Genomic DNA, 25887 nt, shown 5'->3' with positions numbered 1-25887 from the left:
TGCACACGCTTCCCTGGCGGGTGATGTACCTCGCGCGTCCGATGAAACTAGCAGACACGGGATCAGCACCGGTACCCTGACGTAGGCATCCAGATGACGTCGAGCGTAGCGGGCATGCACTGAGCAGCGGTGGATCTCTAGGCCTCTACAAGCACCTTTTGTGCCTGATCGTACCCGCTACTGACCCTTCAATCCATCAGAATTTAGGGCGTCCCTCCCGCTGAATTTTCCATGCTACAGGCAGTCAATTCCCAGAAGCCCATCCCAGCCGCCAACATTCCCATGGTCCCTGAGCTGCGTCCGAATCTTCCCATATCGCGCCATCCTATGCACAAGTTAGTCCACCCTGGCCAACGTCGTGCCGCTTCTCACTTATTTGGGCGCTCACCTCCTGGTGAACAAGGTTGGGTCAGCCAGCAGCCAAGACAAAGACTAGTGTCTCGGCAGGCCCTCGCCGTGCCAACCAGCCCGTGCCGACACGAGAAGAAACAGCAGCGGGAGCGAGCGAGCACGCACGCACGCACGTTGCCAATTGAGCCGCCAAGACTGCTAGCCTGCAGCCAACGGAGATGAACAAGGAGTCTGCCTTGGCCGATCACATCTCATCCTTATCTCGCGGCACTTAATAGCCCTTGACGGCCTCGAGATTGAAGGATGAGTCCCAGCACGCGCCTTCTGGCGCGGTGCAACCATCCTCACCAGGGCACCTCGTTCTACACCTCCGCGCAGTGGACTGCCGATGGCACCACGGTCCTCACTAGCTCCTCGGACCAAGTGATCAGCGCGTTCGCACTGCCGGACGATCTGTTGTCAGGAGAGCAGACCACGCTTCAGGCGCAGGGACAGGTCACCCTGCCAGAGCCGTCACAGATCATCGCGCCAGCTCCGTACTTCTCCCTCCAGGAGCCTACCACACAGCATTTCCTCGCTGGCTGTCGTGATCACCCACTGCAGCTGTATAATTGCTTCCCCAACGACGAGGCATGTGCCCCTATCCGGGGCTACAAGCTCATCAAGCATGAGACGGAAGCGTACATCACGCCCTCGTCCGTCCTATGGCAGTATCCGGGTACGCACTTTGTCGTAGGCTCTACGAATCGGCTTGACCTGTTCGACATCACGGGCCATTCAAGTGACGGACCCGTGACGACGGTGGCGACGATCCCTTCGAAGCGGCATATCCGCAAAGGCAACGGGATCGGCATGAAGGGTACCGTCTCGGCTCTGAGCTCCTCCGCCGCCGGCGCCGAGGGTGGGATCATCGCCGCCGGCACGAGAACGAGATGGGTAGGCATGTACGATCTCTCGCGGTCCGAAAAGACCGTCGCCAACTGGAGCATCGCGGCGGCCGCCGACGAGGGCGGCGTCCCTGGGCAGGGCATCGTACAGACGATCTGGTCGCATTGCGGACGATACCTCCTGGTCAACGAACGCAATGCCCCCGGGCTGCTGGTGTACGACGTGCGCGTCACCGGACAACTGCTCAGCATTCTCAAAGGTCGACGGGCCAACACCCAGCAGAAGTTAAACGTGGATGTCTTTCCAGGAGGAGAGGACGGCGGATTCGAGGTCTGGGCTGGCGGTGATGACGGGAGGGTTAGTGTCTGGGAGGGCGTCGGGCTTCATGGCGACTTTGATGCCAAGGAGACCTGGGGCTGGAGAGCACATGATGCACCCATGGGTAGTGTCGCCCTTCACTCAAGCGGTTCTGTCGTCGCGACGTGCTCTGGCGGATGGGAGTACGCGACAAAAAACGACGAGGACGCCGGCGACGAGGGCAAGGGGAACATCCTCCAAACAGATGGGAGCACCATTCTGGACGACTCGGCACTGAGATTATGGTCTATTGCGGCCTCACAAGCAGACGAGTCCACCGATTTGGACACCGAGGCGCAAGGGCTGCCAATACACGGCACTACCCACAAGTAGATATTGTAACTAAACAGAGATACCCGACCAACGCAAATAACTACCCTTTTGATCAACTCGTCTCCTTCTGCTTCTGCGTCTCGCTCTTGGGCTCCGGCTCCCCCTTCTTAGGCTCGTTCTTGGACCCGGGCTCATTCTCATAGCCACCGCCTTGCTTCTCGTACTCCTTGGCCAGCTTGCTCGCCTTCCACGCGGACCATTGGCCCTGACCGCCGCCGGACTTGTTGGGCTCTTGCTTGATCTCTATTGCTCCGTTTCAGCGACTTGTTGTTCATGTGTGCACAATTTCTCTAGTCACCTTCCTTGAGCTCCTCCCTGAGCTCCGGATCAGTAGGCTTTCCCTTTGAAGAGGTCATCTTGAAGCTTTTAGTTGATTTGTGGCGTGGGCAGAGGTAATTCTGGAATGTGAACAACTACTTTGATTTTAAATGTACATTGCGATACTCTCAGTCTTACTTGTAGTCACTGACGTTGTAGTGCGAGTGCGGCTGCGACTAACATGTTAGTCTATGACACGCGCACACCAACTCGGCGGCTAGTCTAGTCCGCAAGCAGCATCAAGGGACGATCCAAGCGCACCGACAGCTTGTAAAAGCAACACCAGCATATGATGCAATTAATCGTTCATAGCAATATTCAATCGACGTGCGAAAGTGAGACGCTGCCGTCATCATTGGAGTCATCAATCATTGAAGCCATCATTGAAGCACGGCCCTGCTATCCTGAGCCCTCGTCTGACTCCTTCTAATGCTAAGCTATGGGTATCCATGCTGATGCTATTCTAAAAAACCAAAACATCTCATCAACGCAGGTAGCCGCCCTCCTCTACAGCCAATTCATGTTCTTTGTCTGGACACGGTTCTGCTGCCACAGCGCACCGCCGCCTCCGCCCCTCCGTGGTCCAGGATACGTCCCATAGTCGCCGTCGCCGGACTGATTGTTACTGCTGTCGGCGGCGCCCATGCGATCCGTCATTTCAACGTCTCGGCTATCCATGAACTGCGCCGCCACGGGATGCGGATGATGGTCCGATGACCGGACGATCGTGGGACTCATGCCCATCTCACTAGTCAGGGGCATGCTGTCCTTTTCTTGATATCCAGAGCCCTCGACGGCGCCGCCGCGCGATGAGACGGATGACCAGTATGGCGAGACCGTGTGGCGCGGCTCCTCGTTGGGGTTGGACTCGGATGATACGCCTAGCGATGTGCCGGCGCCGGCGCCATCAGTCGTACGGGGACCGTCCCGCGGTAGCTGGGATTCGTCGACTTCTTGCACAGCAGATAGGGGTTCGAACGGATGGCGTGCGTCGGTCATGGGGCTGCTTTTGTTAGTCTCGCTCGCGGATCCAAGTGCTGTGATGGAGACGCCATACCTGATATACTTGGTGTCGCCTTGCTGACCAGGCCCTTGCCTGGAGTTGCCCTTCCGACGGCGCCACAGATACAGCGCCAACACGGCCACCATGGCAACAAAAGCCACACCGCCTAGGGTGCCTCCGATAATAGCACCAGTATTCGGCCCATTGCCACTGTTTTCGGGAGCGGCAGTGTCGTCGTCGTCAGCCCCGCCGCTCGTCTCAGTCGCGCTTGGTCGCTCTGTTGTCCTCGTTGCAGTCGTCGATTCTTCCTCAGCGGTACTACTTGAGCTGTCGCTCTCTGTGGTATCTGTTGATTGTGTCGCGCTTTTCGTCCTTGTGCCTGTCCCCAGGGTTGTTGGCTCTGATAGCGTGGAAGGTTGTTCCGTCATCTCGACGCTCACAGTTCCCAGCTCGACATCCGTTTTCCCGCTAGCAGTCATCCTCACCGTAGCGGCGCTGCCTCCACAACCGTACTGGAAGAATCCTCCCTCAAAGTCGTTCCTGAAGCAGCCACCATCGCCGCTGCCGCAGGTGAAGACGTATGGGTCAATCGCATTCTGCGGGGGACTGTCGCTGTCAACGCAGGCTGTATACACACCAGTTGTACATGCGACGTCGCCATTTGGGCAGCAGCCTATTGCGTTATGCGCCACGTCGACAGCGCAATGTGATCCCGCCGAGCATGTCGCAGCCAGCTCGGGGTCGCCTCCAATGTACCCGCATATCGTGTTGAGGGCCTGTTGCCGGGGGAACAACGCAGCCGTGGGTATGGGATAGGGGAGAACGTCGAGTGTCTGGTAAGGCAGTACTGTGGTCCGTTGTGGGAGAATGTGCGCAGATGTGGTTGTGAGGAGCGTAATGATGAACGTCGTTGGCTCATGTATTCGATACGGTGATGATCGCCGGCGGGTCATGATGGTTGTTGTCTTAGACTTTCAGACACGCGCCACGACGACGCTGGCCTTGGTGTTGTCACGACTCAAAATCCGGAGAGCGAGAGAGGTCGTCACCGGGAAGTCTGAGTCTGGCGACGAGATGACGAAGGAGAGCGAGTGCAAACAGATTTGGAACTCGGACTGAGAAAAGAGAAGGCTCAGCTTCCAGGGCAACGGGGGGAGCACAGCGTTGGCAGCTGGCAGGGGTCCACCAGACAACAAGCGGACGGGGGGCGTTCTTCCAGCGACAGAAATCCGATTTTTGTTACGACGTTGTTAGCAGCCAATAACGAGAACAGTCAATGCGAGTGTCAAGTCGCACAGAGATGATCAAGGCGAGATGCCTCACTCATTTATTATTAGTACGACTTGAGCATGGTGCAGCGACCCCCAAATTCGAGACTGGATACATAAGGCTGACGCAGTTCGCACTGTAAGCGACGCATTGAGAGTGGTGCATTGTACTGTGCGTATATGAGCCGGCACTGTCCACAATTGTACGCCAAGACATGCTGCATCGTGGCGGTGCGGCCCAAATATAGATTCAACCCAAGACCATCTCTGCACCACGCGCATTCGATTCCATGTCACATCACACCAACCTCTTTATCTGAATTGGTATGCTCCAGTGTACGGATAGGTAGTGCGACGTAATACTGTATCTTCCAGATCCAGTCTGGTGTGGTGGCCTGCGAGCAACAGAGCAGAAAATGAACCTATGTTCTCTCGCGACGCGCAGGACGCGATGCACCGACGATGATACGTCGTCGCGGGACAATTGTCACCAGGGTAAGGTACGTAGTACTCATTGCATGAGGAATGATTCAATTCTTGGGTCAGTTTTACTCAATTCTGTCCAGATTTGCGGCAACCTCGAGAGTGCGTCACGTGCCGTTGATGCCGTCACCTTGGATTGCTCTTTCCCCAGAGAACAAAATCACGATACCCGGAGCTGAACCTCCTCAATAGTGGGTCTTGGAGTTAACCACGCGGCCAGGAACGTTGACGATTTGCGTTCTCTCATAAATCTCAGCACCACGAAATAAAATAAGAGTTTTCTCTCGCAGAAAGCATTTCACGTATTTAAATCCCCAATTCCATGGAATCAAGTCCAGTATACGACGGGCTCATTGCAGTACGTAGTCAGAAAGAGCACTTGCATCCCTGCAGCTAAGACATCCAACAGTTTTCCAACTGCCGACAACTCCACGTCCTTCACACCAACTCCGCTGGCCTGAGATGCCACCTCTACGAGCACCTGCAGGTGCAAAATCGTCGGCAGACGACTGGGATATTGAGCTTCCCGACATCAAAGAACTTGATTCCTTTCGCACTGTGGTGAGAAAGCTCTCAAAGTATGTATACATCCCCATGAATATCTCGAGTTTGGGCTGACACGCATCAGATACTTTGAGGAAGTCATTGAGCTGCCCAGCACATTTGAGCAATTGCGGACAACATCATCCGGCAACTGTTTGCGCGTCTTGGTCGACCATCTGGCCAAGAACTGCGAGAATCAAGCCATCGTCAACGCCCTCCTGGCCTTGAAATGGCATTACGCTGTCGATGATGAAAACGAGCAGGGGCTTGGTCCGACACGGTCGAGCGCCTGCGAGATTGTTGCATGGAGGTTCCTGACACGCTTCCCGGAGCGTGTGGCCTTGGACTATTGCCTGTATGAGATCCCCGAGGCCCAGCTCCCGAGCCAGATGGGCCCGCTGGCGGCCCAGACGTCGCAGGACCCTGAGGACAACGCTGAGCTAGCACCTTTGCTATCGCGCTTCTCGGCAAGGACCGATCGAAGCAATTCAATATCTGCGCCGACAGGAAGCAAAACCAAGCGAAGCGAACTGCTCTTCTCGCTGTCGAGGCTGACAGAAGGGAGCCATGACTCTGCTTCAGCGGGCCCAGACGACGAGGATCCGAGCGCTGCCTTTGAAGGACTGAACGCGCTTGAGATTGCTGCCGTGGCGGATGCTAAGCGCTTCCTGAGCCAGCATGTGGTACAGAAGATTTTGACTGGCATATGGAACGGGCAGATCGTATACTGGGATGCCTTGTCACTCCACGCGAGGAAGCAGCCTCGCTTCTATCACCCCGACAGAGCTGACCCTTACTCGCGGCTGAGGGTGCCCAAGTACATGAAGTGCTGGGAAGTTGTCTTCTTTGGCATCTTCCTCTGTCTTTTCTACGCTGTGCTTATTGTTCCGCCGAAAGATCGGCTTACGGGGGTCGAATTTGCCTTGTGGTTCTGGTTCGCTGCGTTCCTCTTTGACGAGCTGAGTGAATGGGGCGATGCGGGAAGCGTTATATACACGGCCGACATCTGGAATTTTTTTGACATGATTGTGATTCTGATTGGAATTGTCTTTATCATCCTTCGTAAGTCACCTATGCGAGACTCGCCATTACCAGCTGACAGTTATCAAAGGGATCATTGGACTCATCCAGAACAATCATGAGCTCAGTGGCTGGGCCTTTGACATACTCGCACTAGAGGCCCTGTTTCTCATCCCGCGCATCTGCTCCATCCTGAGCTTGAGTCCTTATTGGGGAACGCTGATTCCATGCTTGAAGGAGATGGGCAAGGACTTTTGCAAGTTCATGGTACTACTGGCCATCTTCTTCCTGGGCTTCTTGACCACCTTCTCCCTCCTGGGTCGCGGCAATTTCAGACTCGGGAGCATGTCGATTATTCTCACCCGAATCTTCTTCGGATCCAGCTACGTTGGTTTCGATATCATGGACCAAATTGATCCCATTTTTGGACCACCGTTGATGATCATCCTCGTCATCTTCTCCAACATCCTCTTGCTCAGCTCCCTGACTGGTATTCTCTCCAACAGCTTCTCCCGCGTCATCAACCACGCTCGAGAGGAATATCTCTACGTCTACGCGGTGTACGTGCTGGAGGCATCGACGAGCAACCGACTCATCCACTTCTATCCGCCCTTTAACTTTATCGCCTGGATCATGTTCGGCCCGTTGTCTCTCGCGTTCCCAAATTCCCCCGCTATACTCAAGGCGCGCATTGCGGCATTGAAGATTTCTCATCTGCCCATCATTGCCGTCATCAAGGCGTACGAGTGCCTCCAACACCGAGAGTCCCAGGTTTTCTTGGCTGGCTTCGAAAGTCCCGCGGAGCAGCCGCGCGAATCGCACCGCAGACCAACGATGCCCCAGATTCGACCCTCGTCAGCCTACAACCGGCCCACCATGCCCCTCCTGAGCGCCAGCGCGTTCGGCAAGATGGGCAAGCAAAAGTCGGAGGACGTCGACGAAGATGTCAACGCGGACACGTCCTTGGCGGCGCAGATTGCCGAGCTGAACAGCAAAATCGACAATATCACGACAGCCCTCTTGGCCATGCAGCAGAATCAGTCGATACGCACCGAGGCAGCGGCTGCCGAGGGCGGAACGACTGAATCGTAACTTGAAGACCAGCCACATCTACAACGACTTGAATCGATATCTATTTCCAATGCTACTACTGCATCTAGTCCTTCTTTGTGACGTTTGTCTCCTGGACCCATGGCTTCCAGACCTCCTCGACGCCCTCCTCGAATCGGAAACCATCCCAGTCAAAGTTCATCATGCCCCAGGTATCGTTGACATTCTGCCCGCCCGAGCGCACCCTGTACGAACCGGCCACCGCCCACATGGCCCAGCTGACGTCGTTCTCGGTGGTGAACTCGCGTAGGCAGTCAATGTAGCTGTTGTTCAGCAGCGTCTCGTCCTGCGCGGTGCCAAACTCGGTCATCGCCACGGGCGTGAGGCGCGACGGCTCCCGGCACGGGCCGAGGTAGTGGTTCTCGAGCAGGTCGCAGTCCTTGGGCCTGTCCATGCCCAGCGCGTTGAAGCCCGCGCGGTACAGCTGCGCCTTGATAATGTCGCACGTGCCGACGTCAAGGTCCTCGGTCATGGTGTACAGGTGCAGCTCGTAGAATACCTTGTCACCCCATGCGTGTTCGTCCAGGTTGAAGATGACTGGGTCGCGCCGAGGGGAGTCCTGTACGGACACGCACATGTAGCAGGGCGACGTGAGGAGGTTGGTGCCGCTGGTGAGAGCGGACAGATCCTCGTCAAACTGCAGGCCGGACCAGGAGATGAGCAGGTCCGGGTTGGCCTTGTGGATTGCGTCGGAGCCGAGGGTCATGTTGCCGACGAGGGTCATCCAGTTGTAGCCGAACTTGGGGTAGTCGTCGACCCACGGCTGGCGCAGCTCGTTGACGAGCGACATGGAGACGACGTTGGGGAAGTCCTTGGCCCAGTCGGCGACGTAGGACAGCGCACGCGTCCAGTTCTTGACGTTGAAGTCCTCGTCGCCGAACCAGGCACTGCCGTCGTCGTGGCCACAGCACCAGCCGGCCTTGGCGATGTGCATATCTGGGTGGACAAACATGCCCCTCTTGGCCGCCATGTCGACAATGTCGCCCCAGATCTGGAAGCGTCCCGTGGTGCGATTCCACGAGGGGTTGTGCTTGACAATTTCGGACGTGACGCGGGTTCCGTTGTAGTAGCCCATAGCCTTGATCATGGCCGCTTCGAGGGGGACATCGTCCTGGTCAGATTCGTACACCTCGTCAACCATGGTGGCCGAGTAGCCCATGCGGAGGAAGTTCATCCCCATCGAGCTGAGATCGTCCAAGATGTCCCCCGCCGGACGTTTCTCGAGTCCTTCGGGCACCATGGTTTCACCTAAGACGTTTAGTCAGCGAAGAGACAAGGCAGCAGACGGGCCCAGGTTAACATACCGGACAGGGGCCAGTTGATGCCCGCCCATTTGATCTTGTCACCCCGAGAGTTGACGATATGGCGACCCTCGGTGTGGGCAGGCCCATAGGGCCATTGTTCCTCACGCAGAGCGTACGAGTGCAGGTCCGTGTCATACGACCGTCCTTCAAGCGCAGCGCCGGCGGTGCTACCCGCGAGGACGGTGGCAGCAGCCAGAAAACCAGTCACAAGCCCGAGCATGATTGAATTGAGAGTGTGAGGGATTTCTAGACCTCAATGCTCTCCAGCGCTTTGCCTAGAGGGCGACGCAACGCCGGCTACTTATACTCTTCCTCCCGAAGAGCAGGACCCCACACACAATGTTCCCAACTTCCCCGGCCTCCGGACAACGAAGCTGCGGGGAGGGAAACATGGCGGGAAATTGCGAGAGTTCTCCAACAAGTTCCCACGTCGTTCGACGTCACTGGCTCGGTAGTAGCGAGAGCAATGTGCCGAGCGTGGTGATCATCCCCCGAGTCAGTCCCCGCGAACTTGACCAGGGGGGAGACCGTGGGGACGAGTCCACGCGCGCCAATGGCTGGAAACGCCTGCACGCGCACATGGACCGATCTCCTCAAGAGGAAGTTGACAACTACGTACAGCCGCCCCCTTAGTGGCGTGCGTAACCTTTAAGCTCATAATGATGGTTTTATGAAGGGACTGGAGCTAGTATTGGGCCGCCAAGGCCAAGGCGTCCACTTTGTCGGCAGTAGGAGCTCGCTGCTCGCCCCGATTGGAACGCAAATGCCGGGGCATTTCCCCATGGGGATGGTGATGTTTGTCTGCCGCTCACGTTGCGTCGAATGATGCTTCGTATCCAAGCGACACTGGTGTCAAACCCTCGGCTCCCGTTGGACCGAAGCTCATCAAGTGCTTCGCGCTGGCGGGTCCAGAGGACTATATAAGATGGGTCGATGGTCGATATCAAGGAAATTGTTGGCACCGGGACAAGAGCCTGTTCAGCAGCCATCATGAGAACCTCTCCCATCACGCCAGCCGCCACTCTGCTCGGCCTCCTGGGCCTGGCGGTAGGCGCTCCTACGTCGAGCATTGCGTCGTCCCTCAAGGCAATCAACATCCACAAGGCGGACGACATTCGAGGCAGTGTCACTCTGCCCTCGAGCGTCGATGGACATGACATTGAGTGGTCTTCATCGGACGCGGACATCATCTCACACTCGGGCGTTGTTAAGCGTCCATCATCCCAGGCCCAGGTCAACCTGACGGCGTCTGTCACCTCGAATGGCGAGACCATAAAGCACACCATCACCACCACGGTACAACCGGCAGTGCAGCTGGACCCCTTCGAGGGCTATGCCTTCGCCTACTTTGTCGGCAACACGCTCGCAGGCGAGAACATTTTCTTCGCCGCCAGTAACGGCAACGACGCTTTGTCGTGGGCCGAGCTCAACAACGGCCAACCAGTGCTCACCTCATCCAAGGGCACAGGCGGTCTCCGCGATCCGTTCATCATCAGGTCCCCTGAAGGTGACACATTCTACCTCATTGCCACAGACCTTTCCATCGGAAGTGGCACCTCGTGGGGTGATGCCGTCAGGAAAGGCAGCCTCTATCTCGAGGTGTGGGAGTCCAACGACCTCATCAACTGGTCGGAGCAGCGCCATGTCAAGGTGGCCCCCGACAACGCAGGCAACACCTGGGCGCCTGAAGCGTACTTTGACGACAGCATCGGCGAGTATATTGTCTTCTGGGCCTCGTCGCTCTACGACAACGAGAACGACCCCGACCATACCGGCACCAGCTACCATCGCATGCTGTACGCCACCACCCGCGACTTCATCACCTTTGGCGAGCCGGTCATCTGGCAGGACAATGGCATGTCCAGGATCGACTCGACCGTCCTCAAAGCTTCTGACACGTACTACCGCTTCACCAAGGATGAGGGCGCGAGCGGCACCGGATGCTCTGATATCATCCAGGAAAGCTCAACCAACCTGCGTGGCACACTCGACTCCTGGACCGTCATTGCCACCTGCATCGGTCGTGACGCTGGCACCCAGGCTGTGGAGGGACCGACTGCCTTCAATTCGAACCCCGGTGATGTGCACGGTGACAAGTACTATCTCTTTGTAGACGAATATGTCAACCGTGGGTACATCCCCCTGGAGACCGCCGACATTGCCAACCCCGACTGGCAGGTCTCTGCCGACTACAGCCTGCCACCAAGTCCTCGTCACGGCACCGTGCTGCCAGTCACGGCCGCTGAGCTTGAGGCCCTCCACTCGGGCGCTCAACAGCCAGCGAAGCGCTCCCCTCTCGCGACAGCCAAGCGACAGAGCGAGGACCTCGCTCTGCTCCCTGGCTACTACGCAGACCCCAACATTGCCACCTTCCCCAATGACTGCAACTACTACATCTACGCCACGACAGACGGCACGCCTGGCTGGGGCGGCTTCGAGTTCTACGTCTGGAAGTCCACCGACCTCGTCGACTGGGTCCGCTCCGATCAGCCCTTCCTCACCCTCGGCGGCGAGAACGGCAACGTCCCCTGGGCCACCGGCAACGCGTGGGCGCCGACCATTGCGGAGAAGGACGGCAAGTTCTACTTCTACTTCAGCGGCAACAATCCCGAGTACAACGCCAAGACCATGGGCGTGGCCGTCGGTGACTCGCCCGAGGGTCCCTTTGTTGCGCAGCCCGAGCCCATTGTCACCGGCACCGAGGCGGTCGCGACGAGTGGCGGCTCCATCGACCCCTGCGTCTTCCGGGATCCCGTCTCCGGCACGTACTACCTCTACTGGGGCAACGGGACGCCCGTGTACGCGCAGCTCAACGACGACATGGTCAGCGTCGACTGGTCGACCGCCGCCGAGCAGCAGGGTCTGACGGACTACCGCGAGGGCAGCTTTGTCAACTACCGCGACGGTTTGTACCACATGACCTACTCGATTGACGACACGCGCTCCGAGAACTACCGCGTCGGGTATGCCACAGCCCCTAGCCCTGATGGTCCCTGGACGTACCACGGCGTCCTCCTCGAGAAGGATGTTGAGAAGGGCATCCTGGGTACCGGACACGACTCTGTCCTCAACGTCCCCGGGACTGACGACTGGTACATTGTGTACCACCGCTTCAAGATCCCCGACGGCAACGGCACGAACAGGGAGGTCACCATTGACAGGTTGAACATTGATGAGGAGACGGGGCTGTTTGAGAAGGTCGTCCCGACGATTGGCGGCGTGGATGCGGAAACCATCCCTGGGTGTGACGGGAAATGCAAGCGGAGCCTGGTGAAGGAGTGGATGGCGTAGATAGAGCCTCGTTCATGTTGAAATGATATTGTATTCGTGCGACGTCTCGCTGTGCAGTCACCTAGTCCCACGCCATATGCGTGTCCCTCTGGTTTGCATGATAAGACACCAAATGAACCAAACGCCCTTTTGAAGAGTCCCTCCACACCAGTTCTACTAATATGCGTGTAACTACCCAGCGAGCTGCCCGTGCTGCAAGCCAGCTCACTTGCATACGCAACAACCAACGCCCATTCGCCGAGCTGCCATGTAGATGCAGCCCTGCCGGTCGCATTCACGACCACATATGCACACCATCTTCGAGGCCTCTGGCCGTTTGGCCAGCCCGCATGAGAGTCAGATGACGGGGTCGCCGCCTTGCCTTGTCTGCCTTGTCGAGGGTTTGTACTACCTCGATGCCTCAAGGGGGGAGGGAGGGAGCAGGCTCGCCCATAAGTCTCGGGGGTGGTCTCCTTCAGCCCTGTCAGCGGCTGCTCATACACACTGTCTCACTTTTTCCCATTCTTTCTTCATCGTCGCAAGTGGGAGATTCGAAACAAAATGGCCGTGGTTCCCGCTCCTGTCGTCTTGCGAATCCGCGGTACGTCGGATGGCCTGACAGATCGCGACGCCGCCGCGATTGCTGGCTCTGTCGTCGGCAGTATCATTGCCATCCTCCTCATGATATTCTGCTGCATCAAGTGGACGCGCTACCAGAGCGAGATACGCAGGGTCAATCGAAGACGGCACCGCTCCTCGTCCGCATTCACCTCTTCTTCTTCTTCTTCGTCGTCGTCAACGTCCAGTGAGGACCGCGAACGGCCCATCCGCGGCGTGCCTGTGCGACCGCCACCGCGGGCTGCAAGACCTCCGCCCGTGCGTGTGAGCCAGAGTGTCAGGGAGAGCGTGAGGGTTTCGGAGAGGATACCGGGGGGACCGCGGTACCCGACGTACAAGGCGATTCCGATTCCGAATCCGAGAAACAATCCAAAGGTGAAGCATAAGGCTTGAGAGGGGATGCGGAGAGCTGGACTTTTTGTTATGTGGAACGAATAATGATTACGATATATACGGGGCAATTGGAGGGATATGTCCGTTGTTGTATACGAAGGCTTGGGAGCATTGAAGTGGTCGCAACACTTCGGGATATTAGTGCTATACGAAAGGACGATCAGCGGAAGGTCCTTGAGATGTTTTGGAAAGATCAAGCAGTCTAATGATGGAAACACAAGGGGCTCAGGTTGATTTACATATGGAGGTCTCACAAGGACTGTATCTCACAGTCGTGTCGAATGTACATCCTATTCGCATTCGCTTATTCTACAACCGCCGAAGCAACGCCTCTATGCTACAACCGCTCACATACCTAACGCTCAACCCGCTTTTCATAACCATCGTCATCATCATTCCTTCATCATTTATACAGTGTTCTTCTTGTCGCCGGCGCACGAGTGGTGCTTCTCGACGCCCGAAGCCACGCGCCTCCACTTGGTGAGATCGCGGGCAACACCACGCTTGCTCGAGGGGTTGACCGACGACATGGCGCGAGGGGGCACCTCGGAAAGATCGTTGGCGAGCGCGGCGAGGGCACGACCAGCCGCCTTTGCGTTGACCGTGAGCGCCTCGTAGTTGACATTGTCGAGGTCGTCGCAGGCGAGATGGTAGCAGACATCCTGGGGCGCTCCGGCGCCCGTGAAGATGCCAGAGGAGGGGATGCCAGCCTCGAGGAACGCAACGTAGTCGGAGGAGCTACCGAAAGCACTGTACTCGATCAGTCACACGTTACAACGATGCGCTTTCGCTCGACTCACGCATATTCGGCAGGGAAGCCCTTCTCGGTCAGGTAGTCGACAATGTACTTGCCGCCCGTCTTGTCGGCGTCGTCGTCGGCATAGACGTGGTAGAAAGGCTCAGGGGAGCCGATCATGTCGTAGTTCCAGTAGAAGCGCACCTTGTCCTTCTCCTCCTCGGAGAGGCTCTGAACGTAGTAGGTGGAACCGACCAGACCGCTCTCCTCCGCACCCCACCAGGCGAAGCGGATCTTGTTCTTGAAGCCCTTGTACTTCTTAACTGAGCCGACGAGCTCGAGCAGAGCCGCGGAACCAGAGCCGTCGTCGTTGACACCAGGGCCCTCCTGGACGGAGTCGAGATGGGCACCGAGCATGACGACATTGTCGGCATCGCCCTCCTTGGTCTCTGAGATGATGTTCCAGGTCTCACGGTCCTCGGCAGTGGCATCGACGAGAAGATGGACCTCAATGGTCTCGCCAGCGTCGACTGCCTCCTTCCAGGCTGTACCCTGCTCAAGGGTGATGACAGCGACGGGGGAGATCTGGCCATAGTTCTCCGCCCCAAGGGTGGCGGCGGTGATGGAATTGCCAGGCACGTTGTGGATGAGGAGGGCGCCAATGGCGCCATTGTCCTTGGCCAGCCTCAGCTTGTCCGAGATGGCGCAAGTGCCACGCTTGATGAGTGCGATCTTGCCCTCAACATCGATCCCCTCCCATTGGTCAGCGAAACAGCCGGAGCCACGCTCATCGTCAATGGGCAAGGCGACGAGGTCGCCCGTGACACCACCCTCTGGGGTGGGGTTGTTGTATTGCAGGGTGAGGATGTTCTCGAGGTCACCGTCAGGGCCAGTCACGGCGATTTCATACGTCGTGGCGAACAGGTGGGTGAAGGGCTGGACAAAGGTATCGAGGTGCTTGCCAAAGCGTGTCTGGACGCGCTCGAGGATGAAGTCGAGCGAGGCATTGTAGCCGGGCAAGCCAAAGGCACGGTTCCCGCCATTGTCGCGGGCGATCTTGTTGAAGTTCCAGAGGACATTCTGAAGCCTGGGTCTTGTCAGCGCGCGTCTCAAAGACTCCAATGGCAGGTATCTGACTTGTCTGTGTGAATGTCGTTCTCAATGGCATCGGGGGTGAGCTTGCTGCTGGTGGCAGCAGCACCGGAAGCCGCGAGGCCGGCCGCGAGCAGGCTGGTAGTCTTCATCGTGGGAAAGTGATGGCGATACCGAAGCTCAATAAAGATGTCGGTGAGAGATTCGAGAAGTTGGAGATCAGCGCGAAGGGACAGGAGCCCTTAAATAGAGTGACTGGCAGCAGGTGCGAAGCGCCAGGACGAGCCTCGAGCACCTGTTGGCCTCGCCCGCGCAATTGGTGCCTCGCCTTGCCATGGCGACGCCTGCTACCAAAGATCCCTGTGAGGGTCTTTGTCAACAGGTGGAGAGGCGAAAGATCCCCCATACAAGTCGTCGGCTGTGGTCCAAAGAGGCAGGTCGCAGCATTGGGTGCTCGGCGGGGTGCGTTGGTTGGCGCCGCATGTCGTGTGAGTGATCGCGCCAGGAACAAGCATAATTGTATGGTTGTATTCGGAAATTAGCGTAGAAGAGTGCTTTGAGTGTGGAGACAACGTTTCCGCGCCTTGGAAGATTCGCCAGCTTGTTGAACAAATAGCTGGCCAATCTCTGAGGCCCTGCCCTGCCGTGCCCTTGGTGAAGTCAAGATATTCCAGCAACCGCCCGCGATAAGCATCCCTGCTCTGCAGCCTCTACTACGATGGTGGTCTTTAATCAACCACTCACGATAAGGGTGCACCATCGACTCACTTAACCCGGCCACTGCCGGCCACTACGGTGAGGGGAGAGTGTGGCGCTCCAAGTCGCTTGATCTCCTGCCTCGATGGGAAAGGACAATGTCGTGAGATGGTCCCTTTGTTCTGCGCCCTTGGCGGCTCTGCGATCTGCGGCATGCGGAGAAACCGACAAGAAACATTCTGCTGCCATGGCAAAACAAGAAAAGACGAAAGGGTCAATGGGAGTGTTCAAGGATCCTTTCACCCATCAGCCTAGACTCAGTCGAGATCATTCTTCACTCCCTGTGGCCGCTTTGAATGCATGCTGTCCCAAGGAGGAACGCACCCTGACTACTGTGGGCGAGCGCCCAATTGAAGCGTCTGCCAGGCAATGTGCAATGGTGCAATGAGGCGCGGATCTCGCGTCAGCGATACAAGTGCTCCAGAACATGAAGATTGAACATTGATTTTACGGAGTAATAGCAGGGTGGACAAAAGCATGACTGGATTATTATCTCCTTGATGAGTAATACGCTGTCACTGGCAGATGCCATTCGGGGGTTGCCGATCCCCTAGAACAAAGAATTAGTGCGCTTCGAAGCGGCTAAGCGCGGGGCGAAAAAATGAATTTCCTAGCAAACACATGATCCCCTCGCAGTGAATGCATGGCGACATTGAACCTACTCTTACTTCTCTCCCTACGGTGACCGTGCTATGAGGCTTTGTCTCTGCTGCTAAACCCCCTTCTTCTACGCATTTCTTCGACCGCTCATCCATCCCGTCAACATCAACAAAACCACCATGTCCGTCGCCCACACCCCCCGCAATGCGCCCACTGTCGCATCGGCCACCGACCTCATTGGCAACACCCCCCTCGTCCGCCTCAACAGAATTCCCCAGGCCCTCGGGATCGAGTGCGATGTCTACGTCAAGGCCGAGTTCTTCAACGCCGGCGGCAGCGTCAAGGACCGCATCGCCCTCCGCATGGTCGAGGAGGCAGAGAAGAGCGGCCGCATCAAGCCCGGCGACACCCTGATCGAGCCCACCAGCGGCAACACCGGCATTGGCCTCGCCCTCGTCGGTGCCATCAAGGGCTACAAGACCATCATCACCCTGCCCGAGAAGATGTCGGCGGAAAAGGTCTCGGTCCTGCGTGCACTGGGCGCCACCATCATCCGCACCCCCACCCAGGCCGCGTGGGACAGCCCCGAGTCGCACATTGGCGTCGCCCGCCGCCTGGAAAAGGAGATGCCCAACGCTCATATCCTCGACCAGTACAGCAACCCCAACAACCCCCTCGCCCACGAGTACGGCACGGCCGAGGAGATCTGGGAGCAGACGGGCGGCAAGCTGAACGCTGTCGTCGCTGGCGCTGGTACGGGCGGCACAATCACGGGTCTGGCACGCGGTATCCGAAAGCACAGCAAGGATGTCAAGATCATTGCCGCTGATCCCCAGGGCAGCATTCTCGCCGTCCCCGAGGCGCTCAACGAGGAGCACATGAACGCTCAGTACAAGGTCGAGGGCATCGGCTACGACTTCATCCCCGACGTGCTTGACCGCGAGACTGTGGACAAGTGGTACAAGACCGACGACCAAGAGTCCTTCTTCCTGGCCCGTCGCTTGATCTCCGAGGAGGGGCTGCTGGTCGGAGGCAGCTCTGGGTCGGCCATGGCCGCCATGGTGCTGGCCGTGAGGGAGTATGGCTTCAAAAAGGGCGACGTTGTCGTCGTCGTCCTGCCCGACAGCATCAGGAGCTACCTCAGCAAGTTTGCCGACGACGACTGGCTGGCCGCCAACAAGCTCCTGCCCACCAACGGCGTCGAGGTCACAAAGTCGGCTGACAAGAAGGAGACTGACCCCTACGCGGGCGCCACCATTGCCTCGCTGCGCTTGAAGCCGGTGACGTCCATCTCTGCGGCGGCTTCCTGCTCCGAGGCCATCGAAACCATGCGCGACAAGGGCTTTGACCAGCTCCCCGTTCTGTCCTCCACCACGCCCTCCAAGCTCGTCGGCCTCGTCACCCTCGGCAACTTGCTCAGCTACATCTCTCGCGGTCGCGCCACGGGAGAAAGTCAGGTCAAGGACGTCATGTTTGACTTTGCCCACCTCGACGAGATCATTACGGATCCTCGCCAGAACGCCGCCCTGGGCAAGAAGGACAAGAAGCGCAAGTTTGTCCAAATCACGCGTGAGACGTCTCTCACCGAGCTGAGCAAGTTCTTTGAGTGGAACAGCGCGGCTGTCGTCACAGAGACCAGCGAGGACGCGACGCTCTCCAAGCCCATTGCGATTGTGACAAAGGTCGATCTTCTGACCTGGATGGTGAACAAGAAGCTTTAATCAAAGGAAAAGGGATATTTGTCATGAATCATCTGGACGGGATCATGTACGGCGTTTTTGGGAAAATCAGCATCAACAACAGCGATACGAGAGTCGGGACATAGAAAAAGAACGGCCTGCGAGACTCAACGTCTCCCCCATTGAATAATTTAAAATTCACGCATTTGCTATCTTCTGCGCAATCCACCACCACCACTTGTCCGCCCCAGTGCCCTCCTCGCCAGTGATGCTCCCGGGGAGGACATCCACGTCAATGTCAAACTCCTGCATCTGCTTGAACGAGAACTTTTCAGAGCCATACTCGCCCAGCCAGGCGTCCTGGTCCTCCGAGCCCACATCGTCCATGCCGACGCCCGAGTCGAGCAGTCCCTTGCTGCGCGTGGCCCGGATCCTCGTGAGCTCCACTTCCAGGTTCGTCCGGACCATGGTAGCCGGCAGCGCCGTGAATAGATCCATCTTGTTCGCCGCAATCATGACCGGCACAACGCTCTTCTTCGTCTTGCTCTTGTCCGCGGCCCTCTTCTGCAGAAGCAGGAGGACGTCGTAGAGGTACGACGCCGTGGTCGACAGGACATCCTGCTCGCTCAGGGCCGCCGCGTCCACCACAAAGACAATGGCCTTGAGCGTCTCGGCGCGCTCGAGCTTGCCAAACGCCAAGTTGCGCAGCTTCCCATGCCCCGGTGTGTCGACGAGGATGAACTTGGTGTGCGTCCCACTGGTGTCGTCGTGGTTCCGGAAACTCTGCTTCGAGTCCGCGTCCGTGGAGGCATTGAGCTCGACGCTCGTCGTCGACTGCGACGTGTGCGTCTCCGCGGGCGTCCCGCGCTCAAAGAGGGTCAGGAGCGATGTCTTTCCTGAGGCCAGGGGCCCGAGGAGGAGGACGGTCGGCGGCGTGATGTAGGTCGAGGACGAGGCGAGGGCGATGTGGAGGAGCAGGGGCGCGCCGATGATGATGAGGATGCCCAGGGCGAGGATGGGCAGGGACGGCGTGAGGAGCGCTTCCAAGATGTCGGCGAAAGCCATCGTTGCGCGTCGTCGTGCGGGTTGATCGCGCTGAAGCTGTTTTGGACTGGAGGGGGATGTCTCGAGGACAGGTTGGAGGCGAAATTATGGCGGGACAGAGTGAGGGTCTGGTTGAGTGGCACCGCTCGGGGTCTGGGCTACCCTGTGGCTGTATGGGTCCAAGTGACTGAAGGTCGGCATGCCACACATTCAGGAGATTTAACGTATTCCACGGTGCAATGATGATTCCCTTCTTCTAATTTTCTTCTCGCCATGTGTTTCAAGTATAGTTCTCCAGAGTCCAACATGACATTTCTGCAACATTGGTGCCACCCTCGACAATGCAGTCACCGGTTAAAGATGCCGGATGGAATTGTAGACGCTAGGAATCACTTTCTGTGGCCGAACAGAAACACAAGCTAGCCACTGCACCGCAAGTCTTGCTAGTCAATATCATAGTCGCATTACTTTTCGTCTTGCCGCGTATGTTTCCAAACATAAAGCCTTTAGGCAGTGGCAGGCATAGTTAAAGCCAAAACTTACGAAGCCATTGATGTGCCAATTCCCGGCACCCCGGCGGAAGAGCCCGAGCTAAGCCACTTTGGGACAAATGGCAGGGGACTCGCCTTGCGCTCTGGGCTTAGGAAGGAGCGACTCCACGACAGGCCGCGTCGTCATTCTCAATTTCCTACCAGCTTTGACCTCGAGACGAAATTTCGACTCCTGTCGGATCATCATTCTCTCCTCTGCATGCGCATAGCGTCTGGCTGACATTTATCATACCGGCGCTTGCACCAACCTTCGCTTGCACATATTATGATGCTCGTATTGCATTGTACATTCCTTGTATATCAATAATCTGCTGCTGGACCGACCTACTGCTGCCCCAAGCCGCTGTACGAACCGCGTGCGAACCTGTTCCGCCAAAGCGACATTGATGGTCCCCTCTCCTACCCAAGCCAGCTCTCAAGCTGCGCCGCGCCAGCCGTCGTCCAAAGCCTCCGTCGCGGCGCCTCAGCTCAATAGTGACATGGAAATGGGCACCATGGCTTCCGACCAGCTCGCCGCCCGGGAGGATGGGCAGGACGACATTATGCAGATCGCGCGCCTTGGGGATATCCAAGGCATGGAGAGATTGTTCGAGACCGCCGGCTACGACGCCACATATACAGACGAGGAAGGCATCACGCCGTTACACGTAGGACCGCTGTCGCGTAAGCTCGACTTGTGGAAGCTGACCAAATCTGATAGTGGGCTGCTATCAACAACCAGTATGCCATGTGCAAATTCCTCATCGAACACGGGGCCGAGATCAACCGAAAGGGCGGCGAGTCTGTTGCGACGCCTCTGCAATGGGCCGCGCAGCGCTGCCATTACTACACCGTCAACCTCCTGCTACAACACGGCGCCGACCCCCTGATCACCGACGCCCAGGGCTACAACACACTACACATCTCGACCTTTAATGGCAATGTTCTCCTGATAGTGCTGCTCCTCCACCAGGGCATCCCCGTCGATGTGCTCGACAGCTTTGGCCACACCGCGCTCATGTGGGCGGCATACAAGGGGTTCCCCCAGTGCGTCGACGTCTTCCTGCGCTGGGGTGCCGACGTCCACGGCACCGATGAACAGGGCTTCACTCCTCTGCACTGGGCCTTGGTTAAGGGCAATCCAATGTGTGTGATGAAGCTGATTGAGTACGGCGCAGACCGGTTTGCCAAGACCGAGACGGGCAAAACGCCAGAAATGACCGCCACGGAGTTGGGCACTGACCAGGCGTGGCACTCTGCGCTCAGGGAGTGTGGTTACGACGAAGATGGCCAGCCTGTGATGCCGCCATGGCCGGGCGCGACCTACTTCTTGCAGGACAAGAGGAATTTCGTGCTGAGGTTTACCTTTCTCATGCCCTTCCTGCTCGTATGGGCGATGATCATGGTCCTCTCGCATTCCCCGGTGTTCTTGGGAATACCGCTGGCCATTTTTGTCGGGTTCAGCATACAATATCTGGCGCAGCAAGTACTGCAGTATGCGCCGTCGACTATGAGAGCGTTCCACAAGACTGTACGTGCTGTGCTCCCTCGTACATACCTATGCTGACCCCCGCAGCCTTGGCTCACCGGTATCTTCGCGGGATCCCTGTTCCTCGTAGGCATCAACTGGCTTTTTGTCGTCCTGCCTGCGACGACTACGGGTGCCGACACCGCTGGCGGTACGCACTATATCCTCAACATCATATTCGCCACCTTCCTAGGCCTCACGACCTACTTCTACGTGGCCTCGATGCGGTTTGAGCCTGGCTTCGTGCCCAAGTTGAACGGTATCGCGGAGCAGAAGGCGGTGATTGATGATTTGCTCAAGTCGTGGAAGTATGATGAATTCAATTTTTGCGTGCAATGCATGATAAGGACGCCATTGCGAAGCAAGCACTGCAAGGCCTGCCAGCGCTGTGTCGCCAAGCACGACCAGTATGTCCACTGCACAAGCGCCGAGAATGACCTGTTTGCTAACGACGACCAGCCACTGCCCCTGGGTCTACAACTGCGTGGGAGTCAACAACCACCGCCACTTCTTCGTCTACCTCGTTTGCCTGACGATTGGCATAATGTCCTACGATTGGCTCTTGTATTATTGTGGGTAGCACAACAGATACTGAGAGAGCCTGGCTGACATGAACAGACTTTACCACAATCTCCACCACTGCCTCGGACAGCTGCAACATGCTCAGCGACAACCTTTGCAAGATTGTCAACGCCGACGCATACAGCATAATCCTCTCCATCTGGGCCACACTGCAACTCACCTGGGTCACCATGCTGCTTTTCACACAGTCCTTCCAGGTCGCTCGGGCCATGACCACCTACGAAAACATGTACGGCGTGCACGACAGTGTGGGCGGTCTGGCATTCACGTCCACCGGCCACCCGCTGGATCCCAACCATCCGTCTGTCTCCGCGCCCGGCGGCGCTGGCGTCGGAGGCCACAACCACAAGACGAAGGGTGGCAAAATCAAGCAATGGGGCCGTCTCCTTGGTATCGATCCCTTCCTTGAGACCATCGCCGGACGCGGTGCCGTCGGCGGCGGCAAGAGGAAGCAGAAGAAGAACCCCTACAGCCGAGGCCTCATTGCCAATTGTAAGGACTTTTGGTGCGACCCTGCGCCTGTCTTTGGACGCCGAGAGAATGGCGTGGCGGCGTTGGGTGGGGAGCGCGTCGACTACACCATGATGTATGAGAGTCCGACTATGATGAACCTGGGACGACGAGGCAGGGAAGGCTATGAAGCTGTTGGTTCCGAAGAGGTGTAGTGGCGAGGACAAGAGCACCTGCATACTTGACGGCTTTTCGGCGGGGACAATAAGCGCTGGTTGATTGCATTGATTGGAGAGAGAGAAACGAATAACGACGAGACGGCAATTGGCCTATATTTATATTAATATCATTACCATGTCCGCATGGCACCATTACCACTACTTGGACGGTATCTTTATCCTCGCAAAGATGCCTTACAGACATCCGCCTGGCGCTCAATTCATGACGAAATACAGCGGCAGGAACACCAGCGACCCGACAACACAGAGGAGCGCACTGAAGACCTGCCAGAGCCACCACAGCGCCGGCCCGAAGCCAGGCATCAGAAAGTTGATAAAGTCGTTGACCTGGTACAGATCCTCCTGGCTGGCAATGTAGTACTTGCCCTTGTCGTGGTCGATGGCCGCCGCGTGGGCGTTGCTGGGCGGCGGCGGCTGCTGGCGCTGCGTCAGGCGCAGCACGCTGACGAGCCGGACGGGCGCCTTGTAGAACGGGACGAACCAGAGGGCGAATGTCTGGTTGATTGTGACGTAGAGGAGGCCGGTTTTCTGGTCAAACACTGCGTACTTGTCAATTGACGGGGGGGGGTGGGCACAGTCGGGATGGGCGTACTTTACCTGCTGAGTCGATGTTGATGCTGATACTGGGACTGAGGGTCCTGTACCACCGATAGATACCCAGGATGAGCCATCGCGAGTCTACCCAGTGCAGGAGAGGGATTGTGCCCTTGCGGAGGGAGGGGACGCGGCAGAATGGATGCGTGAAGCTGGCGTCGGATGTGAAGTATGTTTGGAGAGTATGGGACTGGACCTCTGGGGAGCCTGTTGTGAGGTTGGTGATGACCTCTGGTATTTCGCGGACTGAGTTCGTGTTAGTGATGGGGAATTGTGAGGGCGGGCGCGACAGCGCACCTGGGTGCTCCATTGTGAGTCAATTGGGCAATTTCAAGTGATCTGTCACTTGCGTCGATGGTTCTCTTCGAGTAGTTGTAGTGAGTGGTGATCAGCGAGGAAAGTCGTATGAATGATCTTGGAGGAGGGTGGTGGGCGTTGACATGTGATAGACAGCGCAATGACGTGCCTCCGCGACAATTTCTTTCCCAACTTGCAATTGTCGATTGTCAATAGCTCGGGACTAGACTAGGACATGCGTACCTACATGGAGAATGTGAGAGGAGCTTTGGTCGTAGAATCCCACCCAATGCTTTTAGCATGTGAAATCTCGCAAGCTTGACGTCACGATCAACTCCACCCAACGTTCCGAGCTATCCAGATAAGTAAACAAAAATCAACGATATTTCTCTGGCGCGCTTTTCGTGTCTCGCCAGTTCAATCCTTTTATCCGGCTCACAGATATTAGTCTGAGAAAATGGCGTCCAAATCGGAGTTCCAGAATCCCATCCTGCATCCTCTGGTGTTCATCTATCAGGTATTGCAGTACCTCATCGCGAAAGCGCTCTCGCCCAACCCGCCCAAGTCGGACAACGAGCTGGACAGGCCCAAGATCGCCATCATTGGCGCTGGTATCACAGGCGTCACGTCCGCGGCGCATTGTGTCGGCCATGGATTCGATGTTGTCATTTTCGAACGGGGTACCGAGGACAGCGTCGGTGGCATCTGGACAGTACGTTCCCGCTCCTCACAATGTCCCACACGTCCATGCTAATTTGGATTTAGAAAGTGAACGACACGTCCGGGCTGCAGATCCACAGTGTCATGTATCGCTTCCACCCTTCCGTTCAGTGGCAGGGTGGATATCCCGACAAGTCCCAGATTCTGAAGGCGGTCCGCGATCTTTGGAGGCGCTACGGTCTCCAGGATAAGACCAGGTTCAACTTCAAGGTGGAAAAGACATACCAAGACGAAAAAGGCCGGTGGATCATCAACAATCCTTCCAACGGTCGCTTCGACGGCCTCATTGCGGCCGTAGGGACATGTGGTGCCCCCAAGAGGCCGAGCATGCAGGGCATGGAGAAGTTCAAGGGCAAGATTGTCCATTCGTCGGAGCTCGATGGGTGAGTCGAGCAGAAATTCGTTTCCCATACATGTCAATGCTGACCCGCGTAGAATCCAGGCAAAGGGAAAGAAAATGGCCATTATTGGCGGTGGCGCCTCCGCCGTTGAGGCCCTCGAGTTCGCTGCCGCCAAAGGCACGGCCAAGACGTCCATCCTCTCCCGATCCGACAAATGGATCATCCCGCGCAACATTTTCGTCGACACTCTTCTGTCCCTCAACATATTCGGCCAGGAAACCATCTTGTCATTCGTCCCCGAGTTTCTCCTGCGCAAGCTCTTCTACCGCGACCTCGAGTTCCTCGCGCCCAGTGACAAGGGCTTGTTCATGGACACGCCCATGGTGAACTCGGACGTGATGGAGAAGCTGCGTCAGGGGCAAGCCGAATGGATACGAGGCGACATTGTCCAATTTGAGGCGAATGGCGTCACGGTCAACCGTCGGGCCAAGGGGGTACCCAAAGGTGGACCGGGCCACGAGACCTTGGTGGAAGCGGACATTGTCGTGCTGGCCACGGGCTTCAGCCGGCCCTCGCTCTCGTTTCTGCCCGACGACGTCTTTGAGGAGCCGTACGATCCCCCAAACTGGTACCTGCAGACCTTCCCGCCCCAGCACCCGTCTGTCAGTGCCATCAACTGCACGTACGTCGCAGCGATCGGCTCGGTGGGCAACTGGCACATTGGCATCTACACGCGCATCCTACTCATGTTCCTCGTCGATCCTCTCACGCGGCCGAGGGGCTTCTGGATGCGCCGCTGGATCGACATGACCAAGGTGCTCAAAATGTCCAGTCCGACGGGGGCGTTTGACTTTTTTACATACCTCGAGCTCGTGTGGTGGTTTGTGTTCTGCGTGGCGTTCAACCCGTTCCGGTGGAAGTGGGCGTTATTTGTGTTCTTTGGCGTCGGCATGCATTTACCGGCAAAGATTGTCGAGGCCGAGAAGTGGCTTCTCAATGGAAGGGGTCACGATGTGCGTGATAAGGGGGTGAGCCTGTAGGGGCGGGGCTTACCCTGTAACACGAGTCGCGAAGCCGTGGGAAAGAAAGACAGAAGCGTGAGGACAAAATACAGACGATTGGGAAAGGCAAGTTTTGTGTCGCTGAGCATCCAGAATGATACTCATATCCTGTAACCGCTTGAGACTTCAAGCTGATCAACTTGGGGTCAAGGATCTGTCAGACGTGTGTCCGTACAACCAACAAGATCAACAAATATCCAGCCAACACAACGGCTTCTGGCACGCTAAGGTAAACCGAGGCAGGATACAGCTCTCACCATTATTAATGACAGTTTTGTTCAAGCTCGAGTCCAACTCCCGCCCTCATTGCCGAAAGACGTGGGGTATTAAATCCCCGCAAGCCCATGTCTGGTCCGTCCCTGACTGGGGGCGGCTGGCG

At 57.1% G+C, this 25887-nt stretch overlaps 13 protein-coding genes across 13 annotated transcripts; 7 read left to right on the top strand and 6 right to left on the bottom strand.

Moving 5' to 3' along the window:
• Positions 1 to 654: 654 nt before the first annotated feature.
• On the top strand, positions 655 to 1929 carry F5Z01DRAFT_669864 (WD repeat-containing protein 79; the record flags this gene model as incomplete). Its single annotated transcript, XM_046264482.1, has 1 exon — positions 655 to 1929. One exon carries the CDS (start codon positions 655 to 657, stop codon positions 1927 to 1929), a length of 1275 nt encoding a protein of 424 aa, XP_046123059.1.
• Positions 1930 to 1955: 26 nt separating this feature from the next.
• F5Z01DRAFT_26669 (uncharacterized protein) lies at positions 1956 to 2519 on the bottom strand. Its single transcript, XM_046258636.1, has 2 exons — positions 2228 to 2519; positions 1956 to 2172 (listed from the first exon to the last, which is right to left on the bottom strand). The coding sequence occupies exons 1-2, from the start codon at positions 2283 to 2285 to the stop codon at positions 1982 to 1984; spliced, it is 249 nt and encodes an 82-aa protein (XP_046123058.1). The 5' UTR covers positions 2286 to 2519; the 3' UTR covers positions 1956 to 1981.
• Positions 2309 to 4203, bottom strand: F5Z01DRAFT_685251 (uncharacterized protein; the record flags this gene model as incomplete). The annotated part of the gene is made up of 2 exons (XM_046265956.1): positions 2309 to 3250; positions 3305 to 4203. The coding sequence occupies 2 exons, from the start codon at positions 4201 to 4203 to the stop codon at positions 2755 to 2757; spliced, it is 1395 nt and encodes a 464-aa protein (XP_046123057.1). The 3' UTR covers positions 2309 to 2754.
• Positions 4204 to 5356: 1153 nt separating this feature from the next.
• Positions 5357 to 7688, top strand: F5Z01DRAFT_26514 (uncharacterized protein). Its single transcript, XM_046258619.1, has 3 exons — positions 5357 to 5579; positions 5630 to 6606; positions 6656 to 7688. The coding sequence occupies exons 1-3, from the start codon at positions 5464 to 5466 to the stop codon at positions 7654 to 7656; spliced, it is 2094 nt and encodes a 697-aa protein (XP_046123056.1). The 5' UTR covers positions 5357 to 5463; the 3' UTR covers positions 7657 to 7688.
• F5Z01DRAFT_26499 (beta-1,6-galactanase) lies at positions 7689 to 9336 on the bottom strand. The gene is made up of 2 exons (XM_046258614.1): positions 8979 to 9336; positions 7689 to 8922 (listed from the first exon to the last, which is right to left on the bottom strand). The coding sequence occupies exons 1-2, from the start codon at positions 9196 to 9198 to the stop codon at positions 7721 to 7723; spliced, it is 1422 nt and encodes a 473-aa protein (XP_046123055.1). The 5' UTR covers positions 9199 to 9336; the 3' UTR covers positions 7689 to 7720.
• A 632-nt stretch (positions 9337 to 9968) lies between these two features.
• F5Z01DRAFT_614410 (glycosyl hydrolase) lies at positions 9969 to 12269 on the top strand (the record flags this gene model as incomplete). The annotated part of the gene is made up of 1 exon (XM_046260814.1): positions 9969 to 12269. The coding sequence occupies one exon, from the start codon at positions 9969 to 9971 to the stop codon at positions 12267 to 12269; it is 2301 nt and encodes a 766-aa protein (XP_046123054.1).
• A 123-nt stretch (positions 12270 to 12392) lies between these two features.
• On the top strand, positions 12393 to 13530 carry F5Z01DRAFT_642393 (uncharacterized protein). Its single transcript, XM_046262635.1, has one exon. It carries the CDS (start codon positions 12810 to 12812, stop codon positions 13257 to 13259), a length of 450 nt encoding a protein of 149 aa, XP_046123053.1. The 5' UTR covers positions 12393 to 12809; the 3' UTR covers positions 13260 to 13530.
• Positions 13531 to 13666: 136 nt separating this feature from the next.
• F5Z01DRAFT_669857 (uncharacterized protein) lies at positions 13667 to 15239 on the bottom strand (the record flags this gene model as incomplete). Its single annotated transcript, XM_046264481.1, has 3 exons — positions 13667 to 14009; positions 14060 to 15082; positions 15133 to 15239. 3 exons carry the CDS (start codon positions 15237 to 15239, stop codon positions 13667 to 13669), a joined length of 1473 nt encoding a protein of 490 aa, XP_046123052.1.
• Positions 15240 to 16461: 1222 nt separating this feature from the next.
• F5Z01DRAFT_642387 (cystathionine beta-synthase) lies at positions 16462 to 18321 on the top strand. Its single transcript, XM_046262634.1, has one exon. The coding sequence runs from the start codon at positions 16623 to 16625 to the stop codon at positions 18162 to 18164; it is 1542 nt and encodes a 513-aa protein (XP_046123051.1). The 5' UTR covers positions 16462 to 16622; the 3' UTR covers positions 18165 to 18321.
• F5Z01DRAFT_716665 (putative SRP receptor beta subunit) lies at positions 18321 to 19434 on the bottom strand (the record flags this gene model as incomplete). The annotated part of the gene is made up of 1 exon (XM_046266531.1): positions 18321 to 19434. The coding sequence occupies exon 1, from the start codon at positions 19185 to 19187 to the stop codon at positions 18321 to 18323; it is 867 nt and encodes a 288-aa protein (XP_046123050.1). The 5' UTR covers positions 19188 to 19434.
• A 389-nt stretch (positions 19435 to 19823) lies between these two features.
• F5Z01DRAFT_642383 (ankyrin repeat-containing domain protein) lies at positions 19824 to 22587 on the top strand. Its single transcript, XM_046262633.1, has 5 exons — positions 19824 to 20364; positions 20418 to 21227; positions 21273 to 21631; positions 21684 to 21796; positions 21843 to 22587. The coding sequence occupies exons 1-5, from the start codon at positions 20104 to 20106 to the stop codon at positions 22469 to 22471; spliced, it is 2172 nt and encodes a 723-aa protein (XP_046123049.1). The 5' UTR covers positions 19824 to 20103; the 3' UTR covers positions 22472 to 22587.
• F5Z01DRAFT_642381 (uncharacterized protein) lies at positions 22588 to 23630 on the bottom strand. Its single transcript, XM_046262632.1, has 3 exons — positions 23387 to 23630; positions 23093 to 23335; positions 22588 to 23034 (listed from the first exon to the last, which is right to left on the bottom strand). Exons 1-3 carry the CDS (start codon positions 23397 to 23399, stop codon positions 22691 to 22693), a joined length of 600 nt encoding a protein of 199 aa, XP_046123048.1. The 5' UTR covers positions 23400 to 23630; the 3' UTR covers positions 22588 to 22690.
• F5Z01DRAFT_26149 (flavin-binding monooxygenase-like family protein) lies at positions 23631 to 25800 on the top strand. The gene is made up of 3 exons (XM_046258592.1): positions 23631 to 24098; positions 24152 to 24489; positions 24542 to 25800. The coding sequence occupies exons 1-3, from the start codon at positions 23844 to 23846 to the stop codon at positions 25485 to 25487; spliced, it is 1539 nt and encodes a 512-aa protein (XP_046123047.1). The 5' UTR covers positions 23631 to 23843; the 3' UTR covers positions 25488 to 25800.
• The last annotated feature ends 87 nt before the right edge of the window (positions 25801 to 25887 follow it).

The sequence above is a fragment of the Emericellopsis atlantica genome, assembly GCF_019669845.1.
Source record: "Emericellopsis atlantica unplaced genomic scaffold F5Z01scaffold_1, whole genome shotgun sequence".
Taxonomy (NCBI): domain Eukaryota; kingdom Fungi; phylum Ascomycota; class Sordariomycetes; order Hypocreales; family Bionectriaceae; genus Emericellopsis; species Emericellopsis atlantica.
This window is presented reverse-complemented; position numbering and strand designations above follow the sequence as displayed.

What these genes read in the sequence shown, in the direction of transcription:
- F5Z01DRAFT_642393 (XM_046262635.1), top strand. Translation starts at nt 12,810, where the DNA reads ATGGCCGTGGTTCCCGCTCCTGTCGTCTTGCGAATCCGCGGTACGTCG.
- F5Z01DRAFT_26669 (XM_046258636.1), bottom strand. Translation starts at nt 2,285, where the DNA reads ATGACCTCTTCAAAGGGAAAGCCTACTGATCCGGAGCTCAGGGAGGAG. An exon ending in CAGGGAGGAGCTCAAGGAAG is followed by an intron (nt 2,173 to 2,227) that starts GTGACTAGAGAA and finishes ACGGAGCAATAG; the next exon opens with AGATCAAGCAAGAGCCCAAC.
- F5Z01DRAFT_642381 (XM_046262632.1), bottom strand. An exon ending in CATCAACATCGACTCAGCAG is followed by an intron (nt 23,035 to 23,092) that starts GTAAAGTACGCC and finishes ACAAGTACGCAG; the next exon opens with TGTTTGACCAGAAAACCGGC.
- F5Z01DRAFT_26149 (XM_046258592.1), top strand. Translation starts at nt 23,844, where the DNA reads ATGGCGTCCAAATCGGAGTTCCAGAATCCCATCCTGCATCCTCTGGTG. An exon ending in GCGTCGGTGGCATCTGGACA is followed by an intron (nt 24,099 to 24,151) that starts GTACGTTCCCGC and finishes ATTTGGATTTAG; the next exon opens with AAAGTGAACGACACGTCCGG. An exon ending in CATTCGTCGGAGCTCGATGG is followed by an intron (nt 24,490 to 24,541) that starts GTGAGTCGAGCA and finishes TGACCCGCGTAG; the next exon opens with AATCCAGGCAAAGGGAAAGA.
- F5Z01DRAFT_642387 (XM_046262634.1), top strand. Translation starts at nt 16,623, where the DNA reads ATGTCCGTCGCCCACACCCCCCGCAATGCGCCCACTGTCGCATCGGCC.
- F5Z01DRAFT_26499 (XM_046258614.1), bottom strand. Translation starts at nt 9,198, where the DNA reads ATGCTCGGGCTTGTGACTGGTTTTCTGGCTGCTGCCACCGTCCTCGCG. An exon ending in CATCAACTGGCCCCTGTCCG is followed by an intron (nt 8,923 to 8,978) that starts GTATGTTAACCT and finishes TAAACGTCTTAG; the next exon opens with GTGAAACCATGGTGCCCGAA.
- F5Z01DRAFT_642383 (XM_046262633.1), top strand. Translation starts at nt 20,104, where the DNA reads ATGGTCCCCTCTCCTACCCAAGCCAGCTCTCAAGCTGCGCCGCGCCAG. An exon ending in TGTGTCGCCAAGCACGACCA is followed by an intron (nt 21,632 to 21,683) that starts GTATGTCCACTG and finishes AACGACGACCAG; the next exon opens with CCACTGCCCCTGGGTCTACA. An exon ending in CGATTGGCTCTTGTATTATT is followed by an intron (nt 21,797 to 21,842) that starts GTGGGTAGCACA and finishes TGACATGAACAG; the next exon opens with ACTTTACCACAATCTCCACC.
- F5Z01DRAFT_26514 (XM_046258619.1), top strand. Translation starts at nt 5,464, where the DNA reads ATGCCACCTCTACGAGCACCTGCAGGTGCAAAATCGTCGGCAGACGAC. An exon ending in GTGGTGAGAAAGCTCTCAAA is followed by an intron (nt 5,580 to 5,629) that starts GTATGTATACAT and finishes GACACGCATCAG; the next exon opens with ATACTTTGAGGAAGTCATTG. An exon ending in AATTGTCTTTATCATCCTTC is followed by an intron (nt 6,607 to 6,655) that starts GTAAGTCACCTA and finishes CAGTTATCAAAG; the next exon opens with GGATCATTGGACTCATCCAG.